Source organism: Epinephelus lanceolatus, chromosome 13 (assembly GCF_041903045.1).
Source record: "Epinephelus lanceolatus isolate andai-2023 chromosome 13, ASM4190304v1, whole genome shotgun sequence".
Taxonomy (NCBI): domain Eukaryota; kingdom Metazoa; phylum Chordata; class Actinopteri; order Perciformes; family Serranidae; genus Epinephelus; species Epinephelus lanceolatus.
The window spans coordinates 129413-151041 of NC_135746.1; the positions used below are offsets into that span (position 1 = coordinate 129413).

Here is a 21629-nt window from a genome sequence, read left to right on the forward strand (position 1 = left end):
GACACATTGAGCAGAGAGAGGGGTCTGTATGAGCTACACTGCTGTTCATCCTTGCCCGGTTTTAAAAAGACGTTAATAGTAGCCAGTTCCAGAGAGTGGAGAAGTTTACCAATTTCCAGCGATTCTTTAAGGATGTCTGTAAGTGGTTCCACCAATATAGGCAGAAACTTTTTAAAGAATTCAGCTGGAAATCCGTCTGGTCCTGGTGCTTTCCCTATTTGTAGCTTGTTTACAGCTTGAATGACTTCATCCTTTGTGATTTCTGCATCAAGCTGCCAGCTGTTTTTGTCACTTAACTTAGGGACTGGGCTCTTATCAAAGAATGGTCTGATATGTAAGGAATCTATGTCACTTTGTGATTTATAAAGGTCATGATAAAATTCTTCAAAACACTTGATGTCAATACGGTCTGAGATAACCTCCCCCTCTTTATTCTTTATGTTATGTATAACTCTTGCATTCTCTTCTTTTCTGATTTGCCAGCTAAGCATTTTCCCAGTTTTCTCCCCCTTTTCGTAATAATGATATCTGGTTACCTAATTTGTATTTTTGATGTGTGTTTGAATCTTATTTATTTTATTCTTCATCTGTATTTTCTCATTATTATCATTATTGACATCAGGTCATGTGTCTGTGACGTCCTGTCACAAGTTTAAATTAAAACTTTATTAATGTTACAGACTGACAGCTGTTTACAGGTGTTTTCAGATGTTTTCAGCTGTTTACAGATGTTTTCAGCTGTTGACAGGTGTTTTCAGATGTTGAGAGCCGTGTCTCTGTTTCAGCAGCAGGTTCAGATCTCTCTAATGAAAACAAAAATTATTGAATATTGAAACATCAGTGAAACATGGCCTCAGTTTATCTATATTTGTCTGTATAGCACCTCCAGGCCTCCGTACAGTTGGTGTGTGTCAGACTGTGAACTAACGGCACCTCCTGCCGGTCAAACTCTAAAGTTCATCTGTTTGATGGGAACAAACTCAGACCTCTGACCTTTGACCTGAAACTGACTGTCTGACGTCTGGACTGATTTAACCTGGTTTCAGACATGACGACAGGTCAACAGCTGAAACTCTCCTGACAGATGATGCTCTTTCTTTAAAGTCACGTTTGTTGTTGATCTGGAAACTGTCACACGTTAAGATAAACTCGGCTCAGCTCTGCGGGGAGATCTGACCGTCAGGTGAGCAGGTGAGCACCGCCCGACACACTCACCTGTTCATAACCTTTACTCTGTCTCACAGTTGAAACACAGACAGGAAACATCCAAACATTTTATTTATTAACTTCACAACAGATTCAGGTGTTCACATGATGATGAAGATGATGATGATGATGAGAGCACTGAGACGACAACACTGAAACTCTAAAACATCAACATGCAGCTTCACCGACAGACGAACGACATCAAACTGACACTGTACTTATCTAAAAACACTGATCTCAGCTTTTATTCTGAAAACCACAGCTTCCTGTAAAGCTGAGGTTAGAGGTCACAGGGTCAACATTTAACAAAATAAAATAACACTTTTATTTTATTATGAATTCATGACCTGTTCCAGTTTTTACCTTTAATTATTCTCTGCTAACGATTCGTGTCATCCTGAATTTAATCTGTTTATTTTCAATGTCACGTCTACTTCCTGCTTTACAAAATAAAACCATGAAAAGCTAAAAATTTTCAGAATCCACTAATTAATGAACGTATTAATGAATGCACTAATTAATTAATGTATTGATGAATCCGCTAATCAATGAACGTATTATTCAATCTGCTAATTAATGAATGTATTAATGAATCCGCTAATTAATGAACGTATTAATGAATCCACCAATTAATGAACATATTAATGAATCCACCAATTAATGAACGTATTAATGAATCCACCAATTAATGAACGTATTAATGAATCCGCTAATTAATGAACATATTAATGAATCCACCAATTAATGAACGTATTAATGAATCCGCTAATTAATTAACATATTAATGAATCCACCAATTAATGAACGTATTAATGAATCCGCTAATTAATGAACTTATAAATGATTCCACTAATTAATGAACGTATTAATGAATCCACTAATTGATGAACGTATTAATGAATCCACTAGTCAATGAATGTATTAATTAACCCACTAATTAATGAATATATTAATGAATCCACTAATCAATGAACGTATTAATGAATCCGCTAATTAATGAACGTATTAATGAATCTGCTTTTTAATGAACTTATTAATGAATCCGCTAATTAATGAACGTATTAATGAATCCACTTATTGCTGAACGTATTAATGAATCCACTAATTAATGAACATATTAATGAATCCGCTAATTAATGAACTTATAAATGAATCCACTAATTAATGAAGGTATTAATTATCTATTGATCGTTTCAGCTCCGGAGTCGACGACCCTTCAGAATAAAAGCCTCTTCCTTTAAACACATGAACACTGACTCATCTCATTCTGACATTTATCACTTGTTAATTTAATGTTTACATGTAAACAAAGGTCAGTTTATTATTAAACAATAAATAAACATCAATAACATTCATGTTTTCATGTCGCTCAGAAAGTTTGTCATTACATCGAATTTTTCTCTCTGATCATTAATTAATTGAGGGCTGTTTTTAATTCTAATGTTGATTAATCTGTTTCTATGGAAACTACAAACATCACAACATCAACATGCAGCAGCTTCGACTGTCAATAAAGTTTCTACCAAACTTTAACTTCTACTATGACTACGACCGATGGCGGCTACACCACCGCTACGCTAAACACTACAACTACAACCATGACTCCACCAGCAGAAGCTCCGCCTCCTTCAACTCCTGACCACTTAACACTACGACCACGACTCCACCAGCAGAAGCTCCGCCCTCATCAACGTTTAGCACGTCATCCCATTTTAAAATCCAAAATATTCAAATTTCAGTTGATTAACTTTAATATTTGACGTCTGAAGCTTTCAAAGTGATGTCACAACTCGTCAACATTGTCAGATGTTTCTACAACTCATTAAACGTTGTCTCGCCTCATCAGGAGTTCAGAGGTTTAAAGGTCGACCTCCAGGCTCCTGATTTGCTGAGAGGGTCGAGAGGCCGCTCCTGGTGGACCGTCAGTGCTCTCTAACTCTTCACGGGTTACAATGAGGTGACAGGATGAGGTGACAGGGTGTGGTCACAGGATTATGTCACAGGATGCTCTCCCGCTCCTCGCCGAAGGTGACGGTTTCGGAGGACACAGTGCAGATCTCCGGTGGGTCTCCGGGCTTCAGGCCCCTCTTAAGGTGAACCACTCGGACATTTTCATTGTTAGGCCCCGGTCTGGTGGCGGTGGCGGTGGTGGTGCCAGAGGAACTCGGGGAGAGGATGACATCACTGGAGGAGGAGGAGGCAGGGTCTGAGGAGGAGCCCTCTGCGGGCAGGCGGGGGCGGTTGCCCTGCTGGGCGTTGGTGTTGTTGTTGAGCGTGACGTTGCTTGGCGTGCGGTTCAAGTTGAAGGACTTGGAGGATGGCCAGCTCTCCTCGGGGCTGCTGGCGAGCAGGCTGCACTGGTCCTCGGAGCAGATGGACATACGTGCGACGGCGGGGTCCTGGAGGCCGCTGAGGCTGCTGGGAAGGCCTCTCTTCCTGGCCAGACTCTCCTCGTCCAGCTCGATCAGGTTGGCCCGCTCCAGCTGTGACAGGTCCGCCTCCTCGTCCTGCAGAGAGTGGTTGGGTGAGCTCTCGTTGGATCGCACGCCCGAGTCCGACGAGTCTTTCTTGTCCAGCATGGCATCCGACAGGTAGTCCTTCCCCTTCAGTGCCAGCGAGCCGCCAGGCAGTTTAGGGTCGACCACCTTCTTGCCGTCTTTGAGCAGAGGAGCGTTATCGGACTCCTCGGACTCCTCGTCGTCACTAGTCAGCTTCTGGTAGCGCAGCCCACCGCCGGCCTTCAGCTTCAGGTCGGCGGCTCCCTGGAACAGCCCTCCTCTTTCTGCCGAGGTCTTACGGGTCAGCAGGAACTTAGAGGACCCGTGGTCACCCTTCTCGTCCTCCTCTGTGATGGGGTCCAGACCGTCGCCATTGGAGGTGAAGTCAGCGTTGTCTGCTGCTGGTTTGCCTGCACTCCGCTTGTTAAAGGATTTTCTTCCGTCTTGCTCGCCGCCATCTTTGCTCTTGTCCTCTGATGATGATGTCATGAACTGACCTGGCTGCGGTTGGACGGGGCGCTCTCCGCCGCCCATCTCCACCTGCGCCATCTGGGCAATGTACTCCTGGTAGGCGTTGCGGTACTCAGCCTGCTGCTTGTCGGTCAGCTTAGAGATGTCGTTGGACGACTCCTGGGAGTTTAGGCTGGTCATGCTGGCAGTACGGTGAGCGCCACCCTGAGGAGAGACACCACAGAAGAAGAGTTAGGTCATGGTCTGACTGAATGAGGTCGTCCAGCTGTCGGAGACATTTACCATCCACTGCATGTTCCCGTGTCTCTGAGCCTCGTCCAGTCCCACAGTGCTCAGCTCCTCGAAGCTCAGGTTGAAGCTGTACATTGGAGAACCGTCTGCGTTGGCGGCGCCAGCGTGGGGCAGAGCCACAGCTCGCCTCCCCGTCTCGGTGTGGCCGCCCACAAGGCTGCCTTGCTCACTGGCAGCTTCCTCATGCAGCACCTGACTCTCTATGTGGCGCATGTCCAGAACCTGCAGGAGGAGACGACAGGAAGGAGAGTTAACATGGTCAGTGTGTTAATGAGCTGTCTGTAATAATCTGAGGTCAGTGTGTTAATGAGCTGTCTGTAATAATCTGAGGACAGTGTGTTAACCAGCTGTCTGTAATAATCTGAGGACAGTGTGTTAATGAACTGTCTGTAATAATCTGAGGACAGTGTGTTAACCAGCTGTCTGTAATAATCTGAGGACAGTGTGTTAATGAACTGTCTGTAATAATCTGAGGACAGTGTGTTAATGAGCTGTCTGTAATAATCTGAGGTCAGTGTGTTAACCAGCTGTCTGTAATAATCTGAGGACAGTGTGTTAACCAGCTGTCTGTAATAATCTGAGGACAGTGTGTTAATGAGCTGTCTGTAATAATTTGAGGACAGTGTGTTAATGAGCTGTCTGTAATAATCTGAGGTCAGTGTGTTAACCAGCTGTCTGTAATAATCTGAGGACAGTGTGTTAACCAGCTGTCTGTAATAATCTGAGGACAGTGTGTTAACCAGCTGTCTGTAATAATCTGAGGACAGTGTGTTAATGAGCTGTCTGTAATAATCTGAGGTCAGTGTGTTAACCAGCTGTCTGTAATAATCTGAGGACAGTGTGTTAACCAGCTGTCTGTAATAATCTGAGGACAGTGTGTTAATGAGCTGTCTGTAATAATCTGAGGACAGTGTGTTAATGAACTGTCTGTAATAATCTGAGGTCAGTGTGTTAACCAGCTGTCTGTAATAATCTGAGGACAGTGTGTTAATGAGCTGTCTGTAATAATCTGAGGACAGTGTGTTAATGAGCTGTCTGTAATAATCTGAGGTCAGTGTGTTAACCAGCTGTCTGTAATAATCTGAGGACAGTGTGTTAACCAGCTGTCTGTAATAATCTGAGGACAGTGTGTTAATGAGCTGTCTGTAATAATCTGAGGTCAGTGTGTTAACCAGCTGTCTGTAATAATCTGAGGACAGTGTCTTAACCAGCTGTCTGTAATAATCTGAGGACAGTGTCTTAACCAGCTGTCTGTAATAATCTGAGGACAGTGTCTTAACCAGCTGTCTGTAATAATCTGAGGACAGTGTGTTAACCAGCTGTCTGTAATAATCTGAGGTCAGTGTGTTAATGAGCTGTCTGTAATAATCTGCGGTCAGTGTGTTAATGAGCTGTCTGTAATAATCTGAGGACAGTGTGTTAACCAGCTGTCTGTAATAATCTGAGGTCAGTGTGTTAACCAGCTGTCTGTAATAATCTGAGGACAGTGTGTTAATGAACTGTCTGTAATAATCTGAGGACAGTGTGTTAACCAGCTGTCTGTAATAATCTGAGGACAGTGTGTTAATGAGCTGTCTGTAATAATCTGAGGACAGTGTGTTAACCAGCTGTCTGTAATAATCTGAGGACAGTGTGTTAACCAGCTGTCTGTAATAATCTGAGGACAGTGTGTTAATGAGCTGTATGGCGTTCAGTGTCTGATGATGTCATCTCACGGTGGCTCTGAAGAGCTGCCAGTCTCCAAAGTTCATGCTCATCTCCTTCTTCAGCTCGTCGATGTTACACTGAGACAAAACTCTGCCGTTGACGTTGGCCTGGAAACAACCCGATCATTAATCTGACAAGTAAAAACACGGAGGCTCATTTAACCCTTTCCTTCCTCTCACAGACACAAACCTTCCTGATGGTGGCGCTGTACTGTCCCATCATGCTCTGGTCGATGCCTTCGATCTGCCGCACGCGCTCACACACGGCCTCTGTTGTCATGGAGCTGAGGAGGATGGCCGGAGTGCCCGACACCACGGAGGCTGAACCCTGTACATAAACACACACAGGTCTGATTCCCACACAGTACCATGTTCAAACACATGATCACAACCAGGGATGTCAGCGTTGTTAGTCTGTTAACATCTGAGGACCAAGTGGCTAAATTAGCATTGTTAACTACTGTTAGCACTGTTAGCACAATGAGCAGTGTCAGCATGGATAGTGGTGCTAACGTAGTTAACAATGCTAAACTGGGTTTATGGCTCAAAATAAAGCTGCTTAACCACCGAGGCGACCCTGGGGGAGAGCGGAGGGGGAGCACCATGTTTCTGCAGTAACATCGTCGCGCCATATATTACTAACAGTAATCATGAATGGGCAGCGCAGTTAGCTAACTTCCACCCAACCTGGTTGGTGCACAATGCAGAGCGGACAGGGCTAACGTTAGCTAACCAGTGGAGAGCAGAGGGTGGACAGTGGGCGCCATGTGTCTATATCTTAACACAGCTGTCCCTCCATTTGTCCATCTGTCTGCCTGTGTGTGTGTCTGTCTGTCAGCAGTCGACAGAAAAAAATTAAACATTAAAGTGTTGACCTGTGGAGCTTAAGACTCACTGAGTCACTGCAACAGCGAACTATTATAATTAAGCCATAACAACCTGTTTGAACAAGTTCAGAACACTGAGACAGCTCTGGTAAAAATCACTAACCATCTCCTAATGGCAGCTGACTCTGGGCTTTTAACTATTCTCATTATTCTGGATCTCAGAGTAGCCTTTGACACCATTTCACATAACATTCTCCTAGAAAGATTAGCTACCATTGCTATCACTGGCACTGCTCTAAATTGGTTTAAGTCAATCTCTCAGGCCGCACTCATTTTGTTCAAATCAGCAATTTCAGATCCATCTCTTTCCCAGTTACTAGTGATGTTCCTCAGGGCTCTGTCCTATGTACACTCATATTTATCATTTACCTTGTACCTTTTGACCATATCTTTAGAAAATTTGGTATTCAATTACACTGTTATGCTGATGACACCCAGCTCTGAATTGTTCGTTTTATGATCTATGGATACATTGCTACTTTTTTTTTGTTCTGTGTCTTGTAAGGTGTCCCTGAGTGTCCTGAAAGGCACCTATAAATAAAATGCATTATTATTCTTATAATTATTAAAACTGAACATGTTCGTCAGCAGTCGATGGCAGAGGGGCTAATGAATGAAACTGACATCCCTGATTATAACATGTGAACACTTTAAAGTGAAGACTGAAGCTGTCTGGATGTGAAAAAGGACACACAGGAAGTCTGAACTACAGAGACGTTAGAGATGTTTCTACGTTTATCTGAAGTTATTATCATCTGATTTACAACACACATCAGATCACAGCAGTCTGAAACAGTCAGTTTACACCTCAGTCATATCGCCTCACCTCTCCTCAGTCACCTCTCCTCACCTCTCCTGAGTCACCTCTCCTCACCTCTCCACAGTCACCTCTCCTCACCTCCCCACAGTCACCTCTCCTCACCTCTCCTCAGTCACCTCTCCTCACCTTTCCTCAGTCACCTCTCCTCTCCTCAGTTACCTCTCCTCTCCTTTCCTCTCCTCTCCTCAGTCACCTCTCCTCACCTCTCCACAGTCACCTCTCCTCTCTTCTCCTCAGTCACCTCTCCTCACCTTTCCTCAGTCACCTCTCCTCACCTCTGCTCAGTCACCTCTCCTCTTCACAGTCACCTCTCCTCAGCTCTCCTCAGTCACCTCTCCTCACCTTTCCTCAGTCACCTCTCCTCACCTCTGCTCAGTCACCTCTCCTCGCCTCTGCTCAGTGACCTCTGCTCAGTCCCCTCTCCTCTCCTCAGTCACCTCTCCTCTCCCCTCTTCACCTCTCCTCTCTTCACTTCTCCTCAGTCACCTCTCCTCTCTTCACCTCTCCTCAGTCACCTCTCCTCACCTCTCCTCAGTCACCTCTCCTCACCTCTCCTGTCCTCAGTAACCTCTCCTCTCCTCAGTCACCTCTCCTCACCTCTCTTCGCCTTTCCTCACCTCTCTTCACCTCTCCTCAGTCACCTCTCCTCACCTCACCTCAGTCAGCTCTTCTCACCTCTCCGCAGTCACCTCTCCTCTCTTCTCCTCAGTCACCTCTCCTCACCTCTGCTCAGTCACCTCTCCTCACCTCTGCTCAGTCACCTCTCCTCAGCTCTCCTCAGTCACCTCTCCTCACCTTTCCTCAGTCACCTCTCCTCACCTCTGCTCAGTCACCTCTCCTCACCTCTGCTCAGTCACCTCTCCTCTCCTCAGTTACCTCTCCTCTCCTCAGTCACCTCTTCTCACCTCTCCACAGTCACCTCTCCTCTCTTCTCCTCAGTCACCTCTCCTCACCTTTCCTCAGTCACCTCTCCTCACCTCTGCTCAGTCACCTCTCCTCTCCACAGTCACCTCTCCTCAGCTCTCCTCAGTCACCTCTCCTCACCTTTCCTCAGTCACCTCTCCTCACCTCTGCTCAGTCACCTCTCCTCGCCTCTGTTCAGTCACCTCTGCTCAGTCACCTCTCCTCAGTCACCTCTCCTCTCCCCTCTTCACCTCTCCTCTCTTCACCTTTCCTCAGTCACCTCTCCTCTCTTCACCTCTCCTCAGTGACCTATCCTCACCTCTCCTGTCCTCAGTAACCTCTCCTCTCCTCAGTCACCTCTCCTTACCTCTCTTCGCCTCTCCTCACCTCTCTTCACCTCTCCTCAGTCACCTCTCCTCACCTCTCCTCTCCTCAGTCACCTATCCTCTCCTCTCTTCACCTCTCCTCAGTCACCTCTCCTCACCTCTGCTCAGTCACCTCTCCTCTCCTCTCTTCACCTCTCCTCAGTCACCTCTCTTCACTTCTCCTCAGTCACCTCTCCTCACCTCTCCTCTCCTCAGTCACCTCTCCTCTCCTCTCCCCAGTCACCTCTCCTCTCCTCTCTTCACCTCTCCTTAGTCACCTCTCCTTACCTCTCTTCACCTCTCCTCAGTCACCTCTCCTCACCTCTCCTGTCCTCAGTAACCTCTCCTCTCCTCAGTCACCTCTCCTCACCTCTCTTCACCTCTCCTCAGTCACCTCTCCTCACCTCTCCTGTCCTCAGTAACCTCTCCTCTCCTGAGTCAACTCTCCTCACCTCTCTTCACCTCACCTCAGTCACCTCTCCTCACCTCTCCTCTCCTCAGTCACCTATTCTCTCCTCTCTTCACCTCTCCTCAGTCACCTCTCCTCTCCTCTCTTCACCTCTCCTCACCTCTCTTCACCTCTCCTCAGTCACCTCTCCTCACCTCTCCTCTCCTCAGTCACCTCTCCTCTCCTCTCTTCACCTCTCCTTAGTCACCTCTCCTCAGTCACCTCTCTTCACCTCTCCTCAGTAACCTCTCCTCTCCTCTCCTCTCCTCAGTAACCTCTCCTCTCCTCTCCTCAGTCACCTCTTCTCTCCTCTCCTCTCTTCACCTCTCCTCTCCTCACCTGAACACATCAGCTGATGATTATGACCAGATGATGAACTCTGACACAGAAACAGCTGCTGTGTGTTAAACCTCAACGTTTACTGACCGGAAGTCGTCCGTCACAAACACCGACAGGTTTGCTGATCATCAGATTGTTGTTTATATCTGTCGATCAGTATTCAGACTGTATCTATTCTGAAACACTGATGTTCTGAGCAGCTTCAAACATCAGCTTTATCTCAGAATATTGATCAGTTATTGGTTCAGGAGCTCATGTATTATCAGACATGATCCAGACTACTCTATTGAAGCTAGGGGCTCGTCCAGGCAAGGTGCATGCTGGGAGGTGTAGTAGGCAGCAGGCTTGGGCGGTATCACAGTGTTACAGAGTGTCAGAGTATTCAGATGATGATGATGACGCTCCTCTTTACAAGAACCTCCCACAGTGAGGCTGTGCTGAAGATAAACTGTGTATAGTGAACATCAGGAGCCACCAGAGGTCAGTGTGGTGCATCAGGCTGCTGAGCTGACTGTAGGTGTGTTGAAAACATTACAGAACTGTAAACAGCTGACCTGCAGCAGCAGATGGGAAACAGCTGATTATCACATCACAGTGTGATGAAGAGTGAACCAAACAGCTAACGAGACTGATGAAGACAGTTTGATTTAGTTTCTGATGAGTTTGAATGAAGTGTGTTTACGATGAGTTCACACATCATGGGCCATTGCACGCATCGCAGTCGCAACAGAACAGGACACTACCCACCCACTCAACCACCACCTCATCCCGCTACCCTCCGGACATAGATACAGGACAATGCGCTGCAGGAAGGCTCGTCTATCCAGAAGCCTAATCCTGTCAGCAATAGCGGCATTGAACAATAGATCCTGCAAGAAACTGAGGTAGTTTGTAAAGTTGTTTCTGTCTCTGTCCAAATGTCCTGTGCAATGTGCGTATGTGTATGTGCGATGATGTCTGTTCTGTTCTGCATGTCGGTCAAACTGCTGTGGTGCTGTGGAAAAGAATTTCCCCTCTTGGGACAATAAAGTCTAAAGTCTATGAAACTAACGTTAGTTTTAGTTTGATTAAAGAGAGAAACTTTAAGAGTGTTTGGTTGTATTTTGAAAGGAACACAGGTGTCAGTGTTTCTCCTCTCTGCACATGCTGTGAGTTTATTTATTAGACTGAAGATTCAAACTGAGGCTGATGAACGTAATGAAGTCGCCTGTTGGCAGAGAGGCAGGCAGTGCCGCACAGCATCATACTCTGTAAACACCAGTGAAATTCCAGGAGGGTTTGAAAACACAGATACCGCCCAAACCTTGAAGGCAGAGGGAGTTAATGTTGGAGCTGACAGAGGGAGGGAAGGAAGGAAGGAAGGAAGGAAGGAGGGAAGGAAGGAAGGAAGGAGTTAGGGAGAGGTCAATACCTGCTTCCTTTTCAAAGATGAAACCTTATACTGCAGACAGACAGACAGACAGACAGACAGACAGGTGAGGAATGAGACACCTGGAGACAGATGACTGACAGAACAGTGGAAATGATTTTTGTTTTTCAGTTTCAGAGAATCAGAAGAATAAAACTGATTTAAAACAAGTTTCCAAACTGCACAGCTCCACAAACCACAGAAGAAGAGAGGAGCAGCGGAGGGTGGAGTCCAGTGCTATCACCAGCAGAAGAAGAAAGAAAACCAGAAACTGACAGCAGGGGATGATGGGAAATAACTGGACTGACTGATACTGAGAGACAGAGTCAGCTCAGAGACTCGATGTTTCAGGTGTGTGTCGTACTCACAGGTGCAGCTGAGGCGTCCCGGCTGAAGGAGTGTTTGGGTGGAGGGCGTGGGTGGAGGTGTGATGGGTAGGTGGAGGCCATGAGTGGGCGTGGCAGTTGGTAAAGGTGATGGGGGAAATATGGCTGAAGGGGGGAGGGGCAGAAAATCAAAATAATCATCATGGAGATGATTCGATGTCAAAACAGGAAGTAAATAAAAAAAATAACAAACAGTGAATCTCTGCTGACACGACAGGGAGTCAGAGAACAGCTGGTACGACAGACGCTTCAGTACTGATGACATCATCACCAATCGGGGATCATTGATCATGCATATCATGTAGCATCCTTTTTATTGTCTATGTTGTCCTGTCAATTGTCTGTATGTGTTGTTGTGCTACGCTGTGTGCCTTTTAATTGCCCCTCGGGGACAAATAAAGTGTTTTGAATTGAACTGAGTCAGTGATCAGACTCCGGAGGCGACAGCAGAGACTCAGTGTGTAAAACACAGGAGAGAAACTGTGACATCACAACTTTACCTTCCACTCAACCAATCAGGTGAGTCGACGACAAGTCACAACCTCAGAACTGCAGTTGAGCCCACACCTGTCACTATGACATCATCGGGAGTGGGCGAGGCCTTTACTCACCCTGTTGTAGAAGGGGTGCTGTGGTCCAGCCAAGCCGCTGTAGTAGCTGCTGTGAGGCTGCGGGGAGACCACGCCCCCTGCCGGCTGGTTGAAGGGCCCGCTGAAGGAGGCGGACGGCGAGCACGCTGACGACACCTGACTGTACACCGAGGTGGGGCGAGCCTGTGTCTCCTGCAGGGGGATGGATGGATACGTGCCCCCGCCCATATTCATCTGCTCCCGGGCAGCACGAACGTCTGGATCAAAAAGCAGTCATAGTTTTATTAGTCACGTTACCGGCGATCATACCGACCTGCATCAGTCTGAAGCAGAGTAAGTGACAGCACTGCCTGTAGTATTATCACAAGTATTCCTCGCGGTAATGTTACCTGCAATGATCTCCCTCAGTTTGGGGTCCAGGTTGACGGTGCAGGGCAGGAAGGTCCGGATGTCTCTGGCTGTAAGGAATGGCGTCCGTGAGGAGAGGAAGACCTCGAAGCTCCGAACATCTCCGTCGATCTCCAGCAGAGGCTCCACGTCTTTGGTGGTGGGGATGTTCTTCGACACTCTGACAGCAGAAGAAGAAACTGTGACATCTGACTGCTGCTGAGGGCTCACGTGTCCTCAGTCAGGTCACATGACTTGTTTCAGGGTAATGACATCATCAGGTTTGGTGTCAATAAATCATTAAATCAGCTGTTTCTCTGTAAATGATGGCAGCTGTGACCTCTGACCTCTCGTAAATTGTCTTGAGCGTGGCCTGGTCGGGGACTCCATCAGTCTCCTCCAGGTACAGGATGATCCAGGATGTCCTGTAGGGCCACTGCTCCGTCAAGTTGATCCATGACGCCAGGCGGTCCCAGTTAAAGCTGATCTGATTGGCTCGCAGCAGACGACCTGTGTGCAAAGATAAAACCAGGTGTGATGATGAGGTGACGATGCTGCTCAGGTGAGCTTTCACACTTCAACCAGACTTTATCAGCTCTGAGTATTTTATCAACAGTGTGATCCTGTTCTGTTTGTTTGTTTGTTTGTGTTGTCTCTGTGTGACCTGTGACGGAAACAATGTTGAGCAGCCTCCTCATTGTCTGTGGGCTGATGTCATTGAACCAATCCTCCGTCACCATCAGCTTTGTCAGGTCAAACGACATCTGACGAGTCACTGAGCGCTGCACCTGCCGCCGCCGGTACGTGTCCTGAACACACAGGTCACATGATCACAGCAGAGGTCATATGATCACAGTGGAGGTCACATGACCTCATCAGTCAGTCATTGATTGGTTGATATAAACAAGCTGCTGCGTTACACACCACCCACCCACCCACACACACACACACACACACACACTCACCCGCCGGTTGAGCGTTGTCTTGCTTCCAAACTTGGTTAGTTCTCCCAGACTGTGCTGAGACAGCTTCCTGTCCAGCTCCTCGTGCCACCCTGCTGACAGGACACAAACACTACAGTCACACACCCCATCTCACAGCGGGTCACACATCAACACACACACACTGTGTGTAGTGAGTATCGTCATGGTTACCCTCAGTGTTGGTGGTGTCCCCGTTGGCCGGTGCAGCAGCGCACATCTTCCTGGCGCTGGACAGTCCTCTGCTGTTGAGGAAGACCGGCAAGTGAACGATGTTCCTCATGTAGTCGTGTCCATTGATGTTGGAGTCTCTGAGGACACTGTTCAGGTTCTGGTTGATGGCCTTGATGATGATGTGAGGGTCGCTGGCAAAGATGGAGATGAAGGGGCCTTTAGAGAACAACACCCGCACCTGCAAGACAAAAACACAGGTAACAATGATGACCATCTCAGCACAGTCTGGGAGAACTAACCAAGTTTGGAAGCAAGACGATGCTCAACCGCCGGGTGAGTGTGTGTGTGTGTGTGTGTATGTGAGAAACAGGAAATATATTTTGATGATTTGATGTTCATTGATTCTGAGTACGATGATGTCATCACCAAACAGCCACAGATGGATCAGTGTCTCACCGTGTCGAGCATCTGCAGAACTTTGTCCTGTTCGCAGGAGTCCAGCCCGTCGATGACGACCGCCAGCCTCGTCTGATGCTGCGTGAAGCCGTCGATGGTCTTCGCCATCCTCGCCATCAGCTCCACCTCAGTCTTCAGCACCTGCAGGTCATGTGTGTAGAAACATATGTGTTTTCGATTCTGACAGGAAGTCAGTGTTACGAGCCGCCATCAAACTGCAGGCGACACAGAGACAGACGTAATGATGTCACAGACCTTCATGAAGCCCTCGCTCTTCAGCTTGTGCATCCTGTTGGCGGCGCTGTGGAGCCTCTTCCTCTGAGAGTTGAGCACTGAGTCGGTCACCTGCCACCACGTCCTGCAGTTCAGCAGCAGAGCCAGACCTACCACGCTGCCGATGGCCACCAGCACGCCGTTCACCGTCCGGTTCTCCCCGTCCACCTTAAAGACGGCCAGCAGCGCCATGCCGCTCAGCAGGCACGCCAGCACGAAGACGAACAGGATGAAGGACGGGACGCAGCACGTCTTCTTCCACTTCCTCTTACCTGACATCACAGAGGAAGTTCAGCTGCTGTGTGAATGTGTGTGTGTGTGTGTGTGTGTGTGTGTGTGTGTGTGTGTGTGTCACCTTGCGTCTCCTCGGTCTTGAACACTCTGAACAGGCGTGTGGCAAGGAAGCCAAACTCTCTCTCGCAGGCATCGGACAACGTGGCGATCATCTCTGCCATCGACGTCTCTCCACCGACGCTCGACAGCCGGTTGTAATCTGTAAACAGGAACCTGCGGGGAGGTGACATCACATCCACTGATGATGAAAACGCATCGTCTGTTCTCTCCGGAGGATATAACATTTGAATCAACTTCATTTGTAAAGACAAACAGCTGATCCTGATCGCTGTGTTTTTAAGCCCAGAATTTGTCCTGCCAGGCGTGTTTACCTGACAGGCAGAGCTCGGGTACTCTGCTCAGGCAGCTCCGGCGGGTTCACAAACATCAGCCTCAGCAGCAGCTCCAGATACCCGATGTGACGGGCCAGACGGGTGCTGATCAGCCACGCCCAGTTCCAGCTCTCGCCGTCCCGACGCCCGCCAAAGTACACTACCACTGGGGGGGGGGGCAGAAAATCTTTATTTATACACGACTTAACTTTATTTATACACGACTGACATTTATTTATACACGACTTAACTTTATTTATACATGACTAAACTTTATACACGACTGAAATTTATTTATACACGACTAAATTTTATTTATACATCACTAAACTTTATTTATACACGACTAATTTTTATTTATACACGACTTAACTTTATTTATCCACGACTAATTTTTATTTATACACGACTTAACTTTATTTATACACAACTAATTTTTATTTATACATGACTTAATTTTATTTATACATGACTAAACTTTATTTATACACGACTGAAATTTATTTATACACAACTAAACTTTATTTATACACGACTTAACTTTATTTATACACGACTAAACTTTATTTATACACGACTAATTTTTATTTATACATGACTTAACGTTATTTATACACCACTAATTTTTATTTATACACGACTTAACTTTATTTATACATGACTAAACTTTATTTATACACGACTGAAATTTATTTATACACAACTAAACTTTATTTATACACGACTAAACTTTACTTATACACGACTAAACTTTATACACGACTTAACTTTATTTATACACGACTGAAATTTATTTATACACAACTAAACTTTATTTACACACGACTAATTTTTGTTTATACACAACAACTTTATAAACGACAAAACTCTATTTATACACGACTAAACTTTATTTATACAAAACTAAACTTTATTTATACACGACTAAACTTTACTTATACATGACTAAACTTTATTTATAAACGACTGAACTTTATAAACGACTAAAATTTATTTATACACGACTTAACTTTATAAACAACTAAACTTTCTAAACGACTAAACTTTATTTAAACACAACTTAACTTTATCTATACACGACTAAACTTTATTTATACACAACTAATTTTTATTTATACACAACTGAACTTTATTTATACACAACTGAACTTCATTTATACACGACTAAACTTTATTTATACACGACTTAACTTTATTTATAAACGACTAAACTTTATAAATGACTAAACTTTATTTATACACGACTGAAATTTATTTATACACGACTAAACTTTATTTATACACGACTAATTTTTATTTATACACGACAACTTTATAAACGACAAAACTTTATTTATACACGACAAAACTTTATTTATACACGACTAAACTTTATTTATACACAACTAAACTTTACTTATACATGACTAAACTTTATTTATACACAACTAAACTTTATTTATACACGACTTAACTTTATTTATAAACGACTAAACTTTATAAACAACTAAACTTTATTTAAACACAACTTAACTTTATCTATACACGACTAAACTTTATTTATACACAACTAATTTTTATTTATACACAACTGAACTTTATTAATACACAACTGAACTTTATTTATACACGACTAAACTTTATTTATACATGACTAAACTTTATACATGACTGAAATTTATTTATACACGACTTAACTTTATTTATACATGACTTAATTTTATTTATGCACAACTAAATTTTATTTATACACGACTTAATTTTATTTATGCACAACTAAATTTTATTTATACACGACTAAACTTTATACACGACTAATTTTTATTTATACACCACTTAACTTTATTTATACACGACTAATTTTTATTTATACACGACTTAACTTTATTTATACATGACTAAACTTTATTTATACACGACTGAAATTTATTTATACACGACTTAACTTTACTTATACACGACTAAACTTTATTTATATACGACTTAACTTTATTTATACATGACTTAACTTTATTTATGCACGACTAAACTTTATTTATACACGACTAATTTTTATTTATACACGACTGAACTTTATTTATACACGACTAAACTTTATTTATACACGACTAATTTTTATTTATACACAACTGAACTTTATTTATACACAACTAAACTTTATTTATACATGACTAAACTTTATTTATACACGACTAAACTTTATTTATACACGACTTAACTTTATTTATAAACGACTAAACTTTATAAACGACTAAACTTTATTTATACACGACTGAAATTTATTTATACACGACTAAACTTTATTTATACACGACTAATTTTTATTTATACACGACTTAACTTTATAAATGACAAAACTTTATACACAACTAAACTTTATTTATACAAAACTAAACTTTATTTATACACAACTAAACTTTACTTATACATGACTAAACTTTATTTATACACAACTAAACTTAATTTATACACGACTTACCTTTATTTATAAACGACTAAACTTTATTTATACACAACTTAACTTTATCTATACACGACTAAATTTTATTTATACACAACTAATTTTTATTTATACACAACTGAACTTTATTTATACACGACTGAACTTTATTTATACATGACTAAACTTTATTTACACATGACTAAACTTTATACACGACTGAAATTTATTTATACACGACTTAACTTTATTTACACACGACTTAATTTTATTTATGCACAACTAAATTTTATTTATACACGACTTAATTTTATTTATGCACAACTAAATTTTATTTATACACAACTTAATTTTATTTATGCACAACTAAATTTTATTTATACACGACTAAACTTTACTTATACACAACTAAACTTTATTTATACATGACTTAACTTTATCTATACACGACTAAACTTTATTTATACACAACTAATTTTTATTTATACACAACTGAACTTTATTTATACACGACTTAACTTTATTTATACACGACTGAAATTTATTTATACATGCCTTAACTTCCTCTCCTGCTTTCTTACAGTGCAGACGCTCTGCTGCTTGTGCTCCACTTTGCTTACATTCTTTTGTGGATATACTTGTTTTTTTTCCTGCTAAAAGCTACAGAAAGTAGATCCTGGATACTTATAAAGCACTGGGACTTTAATTTGTGAAAGATACAGAGGACTACTGCCAAATTTTCACCTCTTTTTCACCACTTTAGTACTGTGTGAGCAGGGCTGAGGCACAGTGCAAGCCTTTTGCTGTGTCTGTGACTGGAAACCTGTGATAAGAACAAGGACAAGATGGCAAAATCTGTGAGCTGCACAGAGTGTGAGCGACTAACCGAGACGATAAGGCAGTTTCAAAAGAAGAATGAAACGCTACAACAAATTCATGAGAGTGAGCAATTCATTGACTCTGTGGCAGCTAACATACAAGGTGCTGATGGACAGACTGTTATATATGGAAATACATCAAATGTGGAGCATACCATCGCTGACTTGGCTGACACAATCCCATGGATATGTCCTAACACCACTGGATCAGCTGCATAGGCTCCCAAACTGGCCTTCCCTAACGACCCTTCCTACTGGCACACAACTGGTGCTGGACCAAAAGCATCAACTCCAGCTAGGACTTGGTCTGATGTCACTAGACACAAAGGCAAATCCAGCAGGAAATCAGTCAAGAGAGCCCCGACGCTCACCCCTCCACTTGAACTCTCTCTACAGAACAGGTACGATGCACTGGCTCCAAATAAAATGTGTGACAATACCAACTACACTGAACCCAGGCAGGCCAATCACACTTGTGGTATTAAGGCTATCCAAAATGCAAGCAATAGCCCCAAAACCACTGCTAGACCCAGGGCCAGAAAAAAACTATGGTAACTCCACACCTGAGAAGCCAAGGGCCAGGAGAAGTATCGCTAACACCACACCTGATCAGCCAGATACCATCCTGATCGGAGACTCAATAATCAAGCATGTAAGAATGGCAAAGACTGAAAATCTAACAGTGTCTGACACGTCTGTCAGGGAGCTAACCGAGCTGTTGCCAGTGATTCTCTCTACACACCCCAGTAACATGAGGATCATCATCCATGCTGGGTCTTTTGACATTCTACGAGGAAAAACTGGCTCTGAGATCCTGAAAAAAGACTTTTCCCTGCTCCTGGAGAAACTGAGTGACTGTCAGTCACAAAATGTGTTAATTTCTGGCCCCATTCCAACCCTGGGGAAAGGAATCGAGTCTTTTACCAGACTCCTTGCCCTGAATACATGGCTGACATCGGCATGCTTCACTCATGGGATAAAGTTTATTGACAATTTTAACATCTTTTGGAACTGTAAGGATCGCTTTCAGCGTGATGGGATTCATCTGAACATCACTGACTGACAACATCATGCTCTTGGAATGCCATACCAAAACAAGAATGGACAGATAAGAGCCAAGGACAAGTACGTGGCACAGAGACAGACAGCTTGCATCTCTCCCCCTTCACCTGACCCTTTGCTCCACATCACCCAAGGCATTCAGAGGATGTCCCTGTCCCAGTCAGGGATCCAACAACCCCCCTCCTGCCCTTCACCACAACCACCAAAGAGACAACGTCCCCCCCCCCCAGCACCGGCGCAACCACTAAGAAGCCAACGTCGACCCTCCCCACCACCACCACAATCACCATGGAGCCAATGTCAAAAACTTAGCTTTATTAAATATCAGATCTCTGGCTGGCAAGTCACTATTAAATAATGATTTTATTATCAAGAGAAACCTTGATTTTATGTTTTTAACTGAAACTTGGTTAAATGAAAACAACAATGCAGCAGTACTTATTGAATCAGCCCCCCCAGACTTCCATTTTATCAGCTCAGTTAGAGAACTTAGGAAAGGAGGTGGAGTAGCCACTTTATTTAAGGATGTTTACCAGTGCAAACAGTTGTCATATGGGAAGTTTGAGTCTTTTGAATGTGTTGCACTGCAGTTGAGATCCTCCTGTCAAGCAGTATTAGTAACCATTTACAGGCCTCCAAAATATATACCTGCTGCCTTGACACTCTGCCTACAAGCTTTTTTAAAGATGTTTTTAACTGCATAGCATCAGATATACTACAGATAGTCAACTGTTCTCTTCAGTCAGGCCTTTTTCCAATGGCCCTGAAAACTACAGTTATTAAACCTCTCTTAAAAAAAGCCTAATCTGGATACCTCAGTAATAAATAACTACAGGTCCATATCAAACCTACCATTTTTAGGAAAGATCATTGAAAAGGTTGTTTTTCAGCAACTTAACATCTTCTTGGAGCAAAACAATTCCTTTGATGCCTTTCAGTCTGGATTTCGAGCACATCACAGCACTGAGACTGCACTTGTAAAATGACATTCATCTGAGCAGTGATGCATCAAAGATTTCAGTTCTAGTATTACTGGACCTCAGTGCTGCATTCGACACAGTCGACCATAAGATACTGCTCGACAGACTAGAAAAGTTTGTGGGACTTTCTGGCACTGTGCTAAATTGGTTTAAATCTTATTTACAAGACAGGGATTTCTTTGTGTCACTTGGCAATTATGAATCTGTGCGAACAAAAATTACATGTGGAGTTCCTCAAGGGTCCATTCTTGGGCCTCTTCTGTTCAACATCTATATGCTCCCTCTTGCTCAGATTATGGAATATCATAACATCTCCTACCATACTTATGCAGATGACACACAACTTTACATAACAGTGTCACCAGATGACTACAGTCCCCTACATCTGCTAAATAAGTGCATTGACGAAATCAATACATGGATGTGCCAGAATTTTCTACAACTAAACACAGACAAAACTGAGATAGTTGTTTTTGGCCCCAAAGAACAAAGATCAATAGTCAGTGCTCACCTTGACGCCATGACACTAAAACCTACAAATTAAGCCAGAAATCTTGGTGTAGTTCTGGACTCAGACCTAAATTTCAATAGTCACATTAAGACAATTACTAAATCAGCCTACTACCACCTTAAAAACATAGCAAGAATAAAAGAATTTCTGTCTAAACAAGATACAGAAAAACTTGTTCATGCTTTCATTTTCAGCAGGCTGGACTATTGTAACGGTGTCTTTACAGGCCTGAGTAAAAAATCAATCAGACAACTGCAGCTCGTCCAGAACGCTGCTGCCAGAGTCCTCACCAACACCAAGAGAGTGGAGCACATTACACCAGTGCTTAAATCACTGCACTGGCTTCCTGTGTGTCAAAGGATAGACTTTAAAATCTTGTTACTTGTCTATAAAGCACTAAATGGTCTCAGGCCTAAATACATCTCTGATATACTTGTACGTTATGAAGCATCCAGACCCCTCAGATCATCTGGAACAGGTTTACTCAGTGTTCCCAGGATCAAAACCAAACAAGGTGAAGCAGCCT

At 43.6% G+C, this 21629-nt stretch overlaps 1 protein-coding gene across 6 annotated transcripts in view; it reads right to left on the reverse strand.

Annotated features, from left to right (window-relative positions):
• Positions 1–1261: 1261 nt before the first annotated feature.
• Positions 1262–21629, reverse strand: part of kidins220b (kinase D-interacting substrate 220b) — a 47117-nt gene continuing 26749 nt past the window's right edge. Inside the window, exons 15-30 of one of the 6 annotated variants that reach the window (XM_078173572.1) lie at positions 15254–15419; positions 14944–15095; positions 14571–14860; positions 14316–14456; positions 13860–14097; positions 13671–13759; positions 13370–13514; positions 13053–13215; positions 12708–12886; positions 12340–12575; positions 11711–11833; positions 11346–11375; positions 6363–6500; positions 6182–6280; positions 4458–4688; positions 1262–4379 (exon numbers count right to left, since the gene is read on the reverse strand). In XM_078173572.1, the coding sequence (XP_078029698.1) occupies positions 3204–4379; positions 4458–4688; positions 6182–6280; positions 6363–6500; positions 11346–11375; positions 11711–11833; positions 12340–12575; positions 12708–12886; positions 13053–13215; positions 13370–13514; positions 13671–13759; positions 13860–14097; positions 14316–14456; positions 14571–14860; positions 14944–15095; positions 15254–15419 (3596 nt within the window). In that variant the 3' untranslated portion in view covers positions 1262–3203. Of the gene's footprint in view, positions 4380–4457; positions 4689–6181; positions 6281–6362; positions 6501–11345; positions 11376–11710; positions 11834–12339; positions 12576–12707; positions 12887–13052; positions 13216–13369; positions 13515–13670; positions 13763–13859; positions 14098–14315; positions 14457–14570; positions 14861–14943; positions 15096–15253; positions 15420–21629 lie in introns of all 6 variants that reach the window. The other 5 variants (XM_078173571.1, XM_078173574.1, XM_078173573.1 and 2 more) reach the window with 5 other exon arrangements.